The 11,567-nt window shown below is 40.7% G+C and overlaps 1 protein-coding gene across 1 annotated transcript in view; it reads left to right on the forward strand.

Annotated features, from left to right (window-relative positions):
• Positions 1–718, forward strand: part of SULF1 (sulfatase 1) — a 63,715-nt gene extending 62,997 nt beyond the window's left edge. Inside the window, exon 20 of the mRNA XM_010285276.1 lies at positions 175–718. Within this exon, the coding sequence (XP_010283578.1) occupies positions 175–205 (31 nt within the window). The 3' untranslated portion in view covers positions 206–718. The remainder of the gene's footprint in view (positions 1–174) is intronic.
• The last annotated feature ends 10,849 nt before the right edge of the window (positions 719–11,567 follow it).

Here is an 11,567-nt window from a genome sequence, read left to right on the forward strand (position 1 = left end):
TGAGCCCAGAATCATTACTATGATGACAGAAGATGTGGAGCGTCTTACATTTTAAGCTACATACGTTATCAATAGTGGTGCTTTCAAGCAAATTGGAGTAGAAATACACGTGGAAGCTTCGCTTCCACTTTTAAGCTGGTGTTCACCATTAGACTTTATTCTTTCTTTCAACAGAGGACAGTTATGGGATGGATGGGAAGGTTAACCTGCCCAGTTTCAGTGGCGACATCGACTGGCAAGGACTGGAAGACTTGTACAGCATGAATGAAAGTGTATATGAATACAGATACAACTATAGACTTAGTCTGGCTGACTGGACTAATTACTTGAAGGATGTAGATAGAATGTTTGCACTGCTGAACAGTTACTACCAGCAAAATAAAACAGAGAAGGCTAACACTGCTCGAAGCAACGGGTATGAGGACGAATCATCCACGCCATTTACCGCGGTGGAAATGACTTCTGCTGAAGAATCGAGCGGCCTACCTGCAGAAGAGTTGCAGCTTATTGTGCCAACAGACTTTGCAGCCCTCGCTTTGAGCACGGTGAATTTAAGTCAGGAGAGGAAACTTGAATTAAACAATGATATTCCTGAGAAAAGTCGTTTGAATGACGCACACTGGAGAAATAATCATCAAGATGAAAAATGGATGGAGGATAAAGATTCGGACCGTTTCGATATGGATTTCAGTGGAAATGGTTTGATTGAGTTGGAGTCCCGGCATAGCTTCATGCTACAACCCATCAGTATTCCTCAGAAAGACACTCATCAGGACAGCGTTGCTGTGGAAGGTGTATTTGAAGATCAAATATATCTTCCTGTGAGGTCTGATGAACCCCTCGTTCATGAGGCTGTAAATGTATCCATTAGGGATTCACCTATCGGTACCCAGAAAACAGGAACTTTCTCGAAAAAAACAGAACAGAGTCTTGCAGGGGAAACTTCACAAATCCTACATGTAGAAGGCAGTGCCTCATCTCCACTCTCCTTGGATTAGATCAAGTTGTAAACCATTAAATAAGTTCTCCTTTTTCTTATTAGCAAGCTAATAAAGGTAATCATGACAACTGACATTCCATGTTTATTGTAGATACATTTTGCAGCTAAATTGAGCCCAGTTCAGTATTTGTCTGTGTGCATTTGTTTTATTCACACGCACATACTTTCACTGTAATTCTCGCCACTGGGAAGGAAGATTTCCAGTTTTTAATGAAAAGAAACACTGTTTACTTTCAACTGCAGTAGCACATTCTCCAAAAGCTAAAAAACATTTCTTTGAAGAGGATGTTCAAGTTACTTTCTCTATTTCCAAATGATCCCACCATGAATGAATGTTTCAGTTCACCCAATCTCTCTGCATAATGTCTTTTTCATAAATTATTTTAACCACTGGAAATTCCTAATGTCACACTTTTAAGTAAAATGCACTTTTTAAATCCGTATGCCATACCGTTTATGAATCTAATACCTTACATGTTCTTAGTTTGCTCGTTGTCTCATGTAATTGTGAAACCAATAAATAGATGGGCAGGAAAGAGGTAATCAGCATGGATTGTGGAAACAGACTCTTTGAATATTATTTTAGCAAAAATATTGCATGTTTTTGTTATTTTGATTTAATTAAATTTACTCTCAGAAAGGTATGGCTCATGATTGTTAACTGTAGGAGGATTTGTTTAAATTGGATTGTTTCCCTATACGTTGATATTGTCAGTATTAAAAATCCATGAGGTTTTTGGACTTTTTTTTTTTATGATACTGATAGAAAGGTTTACATCAATACATATATGCTTTTGTCACCACATCTGATTTTTATCATCCTGAACAATATCTTGAAAACATTATTATCATTTTGAGATTTAAATTCTTTTTGTTTTGAACAGGCATTAAAGGGAATGATAAAATCATGTTAGATTTACATTATTTTAGATACAAAAGGCACATGAGGTAAAAAATAGTAGTTTAGATAATTTTTCTTGTTGTATTCTAATTTTTTTCTTGAACTTTACCAAACATTAAATTTTATAAAGTATATACAAAAATGACTTTGAAAATCTGTATTACTGAAAAGTTAATATCTTCCCTTGCTTTTTTATACATTTCTAAATAATTAGCACAACAACAACGAAAGAGAATTACCTCAAACAGGTGTAATTCCATAGTGTTCAATTCACGGGTGTGTTTCCTATCTGTTACATGTTATTTAGTGTAGTGAGTATTTTTTGGCTATTGCAAGCACTGCAGGTTAAACTTACATTCATTGCATTGTATTTTAAGTTGAATTTTTTTTAAAAGGAGATTCTCTTAGTAGGATTTTAATAATTTTAAGAAGCAGTCTTTTTGATGGACTCTGTACATATGTTAAAATTACTAGCTCTTTATCTGATGTATGTGTCGGGCTGATTGATAGAAAAACGTATTTATGGTCATGAATGATGCTCTTTGTACATAGGTTTTAAGTTACTAGGATACAGACTGTGTTTTTAAAACTTGTATAATATTTCTGTGATACTTTTATAGAACAATTCTGGCTTCAGGAAAGTCTAGAAGCAATATTTCTTGAAATAAAAAGTGTTTTACTTTACCTGCTTCAGAAAAATCCAGGTGATCCAGTTTTCCTCCTAATTAAGAGTATTTTAAAAATAGATTAACAGCTTCAATTTTAAGAATCCACCCACGTTTAAAGCAATGGGTAACAAAACAACACACTACATTCTGTTAGTTATAAATTATTTCTGGAGATTGTGAATAATATATATTTTTTGTTTAAGACGTGCTGTGATTTTTTTATTTTTTTTTAATTCCCAATTCATCTGAGCCTTTCTTCCTTGAAGTCAATGCACCGAACTGCACAACTGCTGGTTCCCAGAAGTAAAGCAATGTTACATGGTGCCACCTCCTGCTTTGCTGCTTTCCCTCCTCCCTGCAGAGCTCTCCCTCTGACAGCGAAGTGCAGCAGACCCGACACGCAGGGCTTAACGACAACGGACCACAGATCTCTAGTGTCTCCTCGCACAAGAATCTTCACAAAAGGGAATTTAGGTTTCAAGGCAAACTCTCTCTTGCACTGTGTGCTTCTTCGGTGGCCTGTGAATAAGATTAGCTTCATAAGCTAAAAGCAGCCTCAGAAGCTATGCTTCTTGAACTCTTCTTTCTTCTACGCAGTCCTTGGACACTGATGCTCCTGCAGATGTTAAGTTACAGGTGACATTTGTGGGAATCGGGAAAGGAGATCAGTGGTTGACCGAAGTGTTCAAAAATCAGTTGTTGCAATGCTAGACCCCTGAGAGATGTCTACCCGTGGAAAGCACACCAGCAAACACAGGGTGTATTTCAAAACAGGGCGCCAAGCAGGCTGAGCCAGCGAGTTTGGGAGAACTTTAAGGACAAAAGCAAATTGAAGTAAGGTCCCGAACAACTACCTCACTCATACCTTTGTGCAGGGAATTATCCAGTACCAACCACATGCTCTCCATTGGCTCTTGCATTGAAAGCAAGATGCTTTCTTCTCTTTTAACACATCGGTAGAGATAGAGAAGGGAATGGTGCAATAGTGTGGTCCACCCATTCACCCCGCTTGTGCCTCCTTCTTTATGTGGGAGTTCAAAATACTCAGGAAATGGGAGAGATCGCATCTTCATTCACCCCGCTTGCGCCTCCTTCTTTATGTGGGAGTTTAAAATACTCAGGAAATGGGAGAGATCGCATCTTTCCTCAGCTTGAAAGTGGTCAACCTTTCTTCTTCCAGGACAGTGCCCTGTCTTCTAAACTATCAATCAGAAGCTTAGGTAGTGCCCTACCTTCTAAACTAGGTGAGAGCCTTTTCTATAGCTCTTTTATAGGAGTGTGGATGGAAAAAACATAAAAGACACTCATTCTGTAGCTAAGAGGTACAGGGAGCAATAAGGTCTGATCCTTGCCCTCTGGAAACATGTAACAAATATAAAACCAGACCAAAAGAAAGAGGCCAAAACTGTCATATCCCTAAGTAGGTGTCTGAAGCAGTGTGTTGGTATCTCAATATATTTTGCATTTCTTTCTGTACAGTACTTCTTGTCCCGTAGCTGGGGCAGTTGAGTCCCTGGGCAGTGCATGGTCTGACTGTCAGGAAGCTCTTCAGGCAGTTGCAGGCTCAGGAGGAAAGCAAATGCCTAAATCTCACATCATGAGCTCCTCATAGCAGACAAGGGGAGAGCCGAGAGGAGGACCTTCTTGGCTTCTTCTGAGCTGCAAAATAATGGCAGGCATGTCTTTTTTGAAAGGCAGTACATACTTTTACTTTCTGAAGAGGGCCTGGAGCTGGACAGGAATTACAGGCTTGCACATCTTTGGGAGGTGTCAAGGTTATGTGAAATGCTTCAATCTCATTGTCTGAAGGTCCCGAGTACAAAAATGGTCAGAGGGATGGAACAGCTCTGCTGTGAGGACAGGCTGAGAGAGTTGGGGTTGTTCAGCCTGGAGAAGGCTCAGGAGACACCTTCTTGCAGCCTTCCAGTACTTAAAGGGGGCTTATAAGAAAGATGGGGACAGACTTTTAGCAGGGCCTGTAGCAGTAGGACAGGGGTGATGGTTTTAAACTAAAAGAGGGTAGACTCAGATTAGATGTAAGGAAGAAATTTTTCACAGTGAGGGTGGTGAAACCCTGGCCCAGGTTGCCCAGAGAGGTGGTAGATGTCCCATCCCTGGCAACATTCAAGGTCAGGTTGGACGGGGCTCTGAGCAGCCTGATCTAGTTGAAGATGTCCCTGCTCACTGCAGGGGGTTGGACTAGATGATCTTCAAATGTCCCTTCCAACCCAAACTATTCTATGATTCCTGCGGGATTTAAAAGAAGGCAGCTAGTACTGCCCTCGCCTTTGGACTGTGTGAGACACTTTCTGAGATCTCCTACCAACTTAAAGCCTTCAAGAAAAGCAAAGCTTTGTTTCCAGAACTTCAGGCACTTAGTTGCTGTTCTGGGTAAGTAAATCTTGTTGTTCCTGACATATTATTGCATAAAGCTATAAAAAAATGTTAAGGTTCTTGGATAACATTTATATCATAGCATCATTCTGGACTTCAGCCACCTCTAGGTTTATGTGACAGCTGAGTGAAGGGTTTTTCAGAGTGTAGGTCTGGGCATAGACAACGCCCACTCTCCCCACAAAAATCCCTTTAGATGCCAGCAGCTGTCTACATTGGCAGTCACTGAAGTGCAATGGGAGAGGATCTGTGTAGTGAAACAGTTGGGTCCAAGACACCAAAAGCTGCAACAGCAGCCCTGTTCAAGGAGGATCTGCTCAGGTCTGGTCTTGAGGCCTGAGCACCCATGGGTGGCTGATGCCCACCAGGTGTGATGCTGTAATAAAATTTATTCCTTTAGTTTTGGCAAAAAAAAATCCGGTTTGTGTGCTCTGACACCATTTTTCAGTGAGAACCCACGCACGGTAAGTGGGGTACAAACTGGAGAGTCATTTAAAAAAACATATGTCCCATCTGAAGGGACGCAATCACAGCCTGAGCACCTCGGAGCTGCCTGGGGTAACCTCACTCCTGCTGAGGCAGCAGATGTCAGTGCAGAGCCACACAGCAGTGCCTCTCCTTGGCCCCTGCACCACCCTGCTGGACTTCCAGCCTCTGCCAAGGTAGCGCATCTATTCAGTTTTCAACTAGCAACGATACCCTTGATGTGCTAGAACCCTCCTGATGATAACTTCATCCACAGCACATTCCTTGATTTAATATGTCTACTCTTGGGCACTGGTGACTTTCAGGGGAATATGCAAGATGCCTTTTTGTGTGGTTATATGTTTTGGAAATGAAAACAGAGAAGTCTTACTTTGAACTTGGAAGTCAGACAGGATCTGGACCCCATAGATTTCTCTGCCATCCATGAAATGGTAGCTCCTCCCCGACTGCACACGTCGCCTGAAGCTGCGCTGCTGGCTGAGGACTCCAATCTGTTAGGTGTTGTGCACGACACTGCAGTTTCTGACTGTGGTTTGAAACCAGATGCACTTAGATACCTCAGAAAGACAAGCTGTCTCCTGAATCAATGCAAATTCAGCTGCCCCATAGCAGCAAAGTTTTGTTTGGTCCTTGCTGGGGTGTGGGGGCTTATAGTCTTCACACTACACCAAGCAGTGAGGAAGTTTCATAAAAACAAGCCACAGTTCATCCAGCCATGAAAGATGCACTACAGGTCAAACCGCTTGGAGTATAAAGGCTCAATAATGAAGCATTTCTAGAAAAATATATCCAATTTCAACCTGCTGTTATTTTGACCTTGAAAGACCAGGCTGCTTTGGGACAGAACTTCCATCCATGGATACATCTATACTTTTAAATAAAAGTGAGCGCAGAGAGTAGAAAACCTAGCTCCAAAATCAAATTGTATGAACAAGGTCACATCCACATTGCTAGACCAGGCTGGCCCCGTCCATATTATGCAGTCCTTAGCCCCGGGTCTCCCTTTGGCTCTGTGCTGATGTTCCTGTGGACTCAAAATACAATTTCCATTTGTTTCCATTTTTCAGTGTCCGTGGTAATACACGGCCTGTGTTGCAACCAGTAGAGCTTTTACAGCGTGGTACTGCCGTGGGTGCTGCAGCCCCTGCGGCGTTGCATGAGGACACGGGGTCCCTGACGCACACAGCCTGTGGTATTGGGTGGCTGCAGGACCGGGGGGAACCAAACCTGGCTCAGCCACTTCTGACACGTGGAAGCCCTTCCCCACAAACCACATGGAGGTAGCTTGTTGGCGTGGTCCAAATCAGAGCCAAGGAGTGAACTAAGCCCTAAGCAGTGATGACCTCAGGAGTCCAGTCCTTGGGTTTGTGCCCTGGCTCTCTTTTACCGAGCAGTGTAGATGCACATAGACTCATACCATAGGTATTTTTTCCAACTGCCAATATCTATTTCAAACAAATTTGTATTTCTTAGCATATAACTAATATCAATCAAATTTAATCCTAGAGGAAATTGTGGAATTTTACAGTTTACTTCTCTGTGATCAATACTTAGTTGTGATTTGGTGGTCACTGAGTTCAGTAGAAATACTGTTTTGTCTGACTACACACTAAAAGACCAAATACTTCATCACCTAATCCAGAATGTTTGCACAGCAACCCACGTACCTTTTTTGTCACTGTCTTTTCTTTGTCAGAAATAAATGACACTTGATATGCTGTTTTTTATTTCCAAATATCAAGTATTCAAGAGTTTGTTTTGTAAACACATGTTTACAACAGATGCTGACAATAGATTTAATTAAATGATGTGTTACACAGCTTTAAAATTATTCTAAGCTCTGCTGAGAAATAAATATCAATTAAAAAACCCCATACAGAAGCCTAACGTATGCAAAACAAACCGCATAAACCAATTAGCCTCTTTTTACCACAGCACAGCACCCACACACTCATACGGTCAGACATACTCTACAAATTTCCTTAATACTCTACATATTTGCTTAATAATGAGTTTTATTAAAAACTAAACAGTTACAGGCAGTGTGCCCACGCCATGCTCCTAACATACTACCCAGACTATTCGTTGCTGTTCTGCTTAAATCATTTGGTAGAGGTATACACTGCAGCCAAGAGCAAAACTCCCATTTGCTCAACTACGGAGAAGAGAAGGTGTTCTCTGAGGAAAACCTGCACTCAAACATGGATCACTGACTCCAATTTTATATTTTTTTTTCCTACAGAAACTCAGTTCAGGATGATTTTGTACAATTTTTTGTTTTGAAATTTCCCTCCATGTTTTCAAATATACCTTTGTTAAAGAGGTAAAATTTCTGACCTATCAGTCAGAGGTGTACCTCTTAGTGCTACTTAGGATATAGATGCCTTCTCTGCATGAGCAGTCCAGGCACAATAATACAAAATAATTCCTTTTCAGAATTCAAAATGGAAGGGAAAAATTTTGTCTTCAAGACTTTAAAACAAAACCCCTCTCTTTTAAATCACAGATCACTTTAAAGTTGACCAGATTTGGCCTTTTTCCATTGCTAGAGCTAGAACGTGCTCTTATTCTACCCTTCTCTTTCTGGTATACCATGGAAGAACAGTAATATTTCAGATCCGAGTCCTCATTTTAATTAAAACGCCTACTAATGTTGCTTAGTTAAGGGGTCCCAGATTTAAGCCCAGTGTTTCTTGTCATGACTATAGAATTTCTTGTCAGCCTCTGCTTAAACAAAGCAACTAACTGAAGTAACATGTTACAGCAGGATGAATACATCCTCCATGAGATTTCTGTAGTCTGTATAGCTTTTACCTTAGCTGTTAGCGCTGGGCCAAATCCTATACTGCCTCCTGAAATTACTTTCCCACAGAAGAGCTAGGTAGGAATTGGCTCACCAGGAATTACAAACACTGTCTTTGCTGGAGCAGTCCAGACTTTAAGAACAAAAACACATGCAGTTGCATCACTGACATGCCTTGAATATGTCATTTAAGTCATAGTGAATACATCATCAAATACTTCAGTACCTATTAGCACCACAGTGTTGTTTAGTCATTTGTCCAAAGATTATCAAGCTGGCTCACCCTCCCTCGAGGTGAACAATGTTTTGAATGCTTTTTGTAGCCCTTCATGAATTCCACAGCTTTTCACCTATTCTATGTCATGAACAAAATGTTATTACAGGTTTACATTGTGACAACTGGTTTGAGATAGAAAAAATAAGAAAATACAGTACACACAAGAGATAATGTAACTATTAGAAGAGTAGAATGGAATTTGATTAAATAAGCATCTATTTCATAACACTTGGAACTACTTTGAATTTTCAGTGCTAGGTCTGTACTTCAAAGGTTGGATTAAGCCAAAAGAAAATAGCTTATCTGAAGGACTGGAGAGTGTCTATGGTGGGTTTATGCTAAAAACTACAGCTACTAACTGTAGTTAATGTAATGTATATAGCTATGGGATATGGATAGTGTTAGCTGTCCTCCTTAATTTATGTAATATATTCTGTGGAAAGGATAGGGAAAATTTCCTTCCTGAGGATCAGGTAGTCTTTCAAACCTCTGGCCACATAATATGTATTTAGTGATACTCAGTGTAAAGAAGAAGAATCATGTGAACCCTGGCCATACCCAGTCCGCACGCCGAAGGCTCCACATCTCTACTCAGCAACAACGTTTGAATTGTTGTTTGTAAAACAAGATGTTATAAGAAAAATCAGAAAGCCCTAATTCTATACCAAAGAATGAATCTACCACCATGATGTCGACTGTTCATCTTCTAAGCACTCTGAAGGATAAACATGTCTATAAAAACAAGTCCAACGTGTGAAGAACCTGAAATGTGTTGATACAGGTTTAATCTCCAAGGGGCAAACACTCTGTCCAAAGCAATGCTGATTCAGATTGCAGTCCAGATAAAACTCCATTACCAGGTGTTTTAAGCCCCTGGAAGGCAACCACAGCTGGGTGGCTTCAGCTGGGGAACCCAGACACTGCAGAACACAGCATGGCATCTCCTATGCCATTATAAAAGACACATTATTGAAAAAAACAGAAAAAGATAAACTTGTTTAGGAAGTATTTTTTCTTTGATATCCGAAAATGGTAGTAATAACCAGTGAACAGTATAAAAGCTAAACGAGCACTTGGTATCACTTAGTTCACACACACTTGCTAAAGCACCAGCTTGTTAACACCCAACCCAAGGTATTGCCCCAGTTCTTCAGCCTTATCATGGGACTGATGAGGCTGAGAATCTGGCTCCAAAATAGCAGTAAGACACTTTGGAACTATTTATCACCAGTTTTATGTCAATACAACACCAAGAAGAGCTGTGGTATTACACACACAGAAAGTGCAGTAAGGCAGCAATAATTGAGGCATTTGGGGGAAAAACCCGCAAGAACAGTGCAGAAGGTGCTGACCCCTCTCCCAGCCATGCTGTCTGCAGTTACACAGAGCAGGCAGCGCTCTGCTCCGTTTGTGCAGGATACTGAAAATTTGTCATCTGAACCTCGAGGTCCAAATTCTGTGAAGAGGCACAGTCTGAACCTACAGCATTACTTGCGCAATTTTGTTGGCTTTAAGGTCAGAAAGATGCCCTTATTTAATCTACCTCCCCACATAACACACAGATTTTCAGCCAGAAATTCATAAAGTGAATGGCAGGAAGAGCTAGAATGTATCTTTGAGCATGTCCACAAAATATTTTGTATTTTAATTATATTTGAAAATGAAAGCTTTCCTCCATTGCCAGATACGTAAGTAGCCACACACAAATGCCACAGGGGAGTACGCGAGTGCTATTTGTACTACTTTGTGCTATTCTGGTTACAGTGGTCACTGAATTCACGCGGAAAAAAACTCAGCATGGAAATTACTCTTTGGGTAAAGGAACTCCTTTCTGAAAGCAGATGGAATTCAGTACAATACTTACATACATGCATTATTTTCAAGTCCATTACTTAAGCATACAAACTTACATACATATTTAAGTGTTCTGCTGAATCAGAGCCATAATGAATGGTTAATGCTATTAATTAATAAACTATATTTTTTAAAAAAGAAATATTTTTGAGAACACTACATTTGAGTGTTTGTAACTAATTTAGGGGCTTTCAAACTTACATTTCTAATACCTAGGAGTAGATTTGCGCCCTCACTTCACTTACAGAACTGTAAGTTCTGAGGAACTGCATGTTACTACATGCCCTTTTAAAGATACAATGGCTGGTCAAAGAACTGAAACTTCCAATTAAATATAAATTGCATTATAATATTCAACATGTTTCTTGCAGCTGCTCAGACTGTACTGAAAGGACATAAAATGCCACCAGTTCCAAATTCTACCATATTATATCCAGTATGCTTATGGGCAAGAAGTGGGACCAAAACCACAGGGCTTTTGCCTAGAAATACAGAGTTCCACTCTCCAGATACTCCAGCCAAGACTGCAGCCCCCAGCTCTACAAATCATCTCCAGAGGGTGGTGCACTCACAGGCACTCAAGGTCATGGCTACACCCTTTCTGAAGTTTTCCCCTTTTTGAGGAAACAGGGGTGAATGGGAGGCCAAAGAGGGATGACTGCCTGTTCAGTCAAGTCCCTATATTGGGGCTACTTCTCCTCTCATGTCCCTCACTCTAAATCAGGAATAAGTGGTGCAAGCAAAATAATTTCTGTTTGTCCTTGTGACAGCGTAATGGCACTTTGCGGACTTGTAGTTCATCGCGGGGTGTCGTTGCTCCATGATATCCCTGGCTGGTTAATTGCAGGTAGATGACTTGGGTTTGCTACAGCTAGCAGCCTGTGGGTGAGCAGGACCCCTGCTTTCCGTTTTCATGTGCTCACTGCTAACCAAACTTCAGTGTTTGGGGAGGAAGGTGGCAGAAATTACAAGTTAATGGAATTCTGTATTCTATGGTCAGAGGACTTCACAGCAGGAAGACAGCATGGCCACCTTCACTGGGTGATAGATAAAGCTCCTTTTTATTTCTTGTGAGTTGCCTTAGCACCACACATCGATCACGACTACTGCTAGGGGTGCACACAATTTCTCTGGAAATTCTGCTTCCTTCAGCAATGACAACCTCAGAAAATAGTGTTTGTTCA

The sequence above is a fragment of the Phaethon lepturus genome, unplaced genomic scaffold, assembly GCF_000687285.1.
Source record: "Phaethon lepturus isolate BGI_N335 unplaced genomic scaffold, ASM68728v1 scaffold1194, whole genome shotgun sequence".
Classification (NCBI taxonomy): Eukaryota; Metazoa; Chordata; class Aves; order Phaethontiformes; family Phaethontidae; genus Phaethon; species Phaethon lepturus.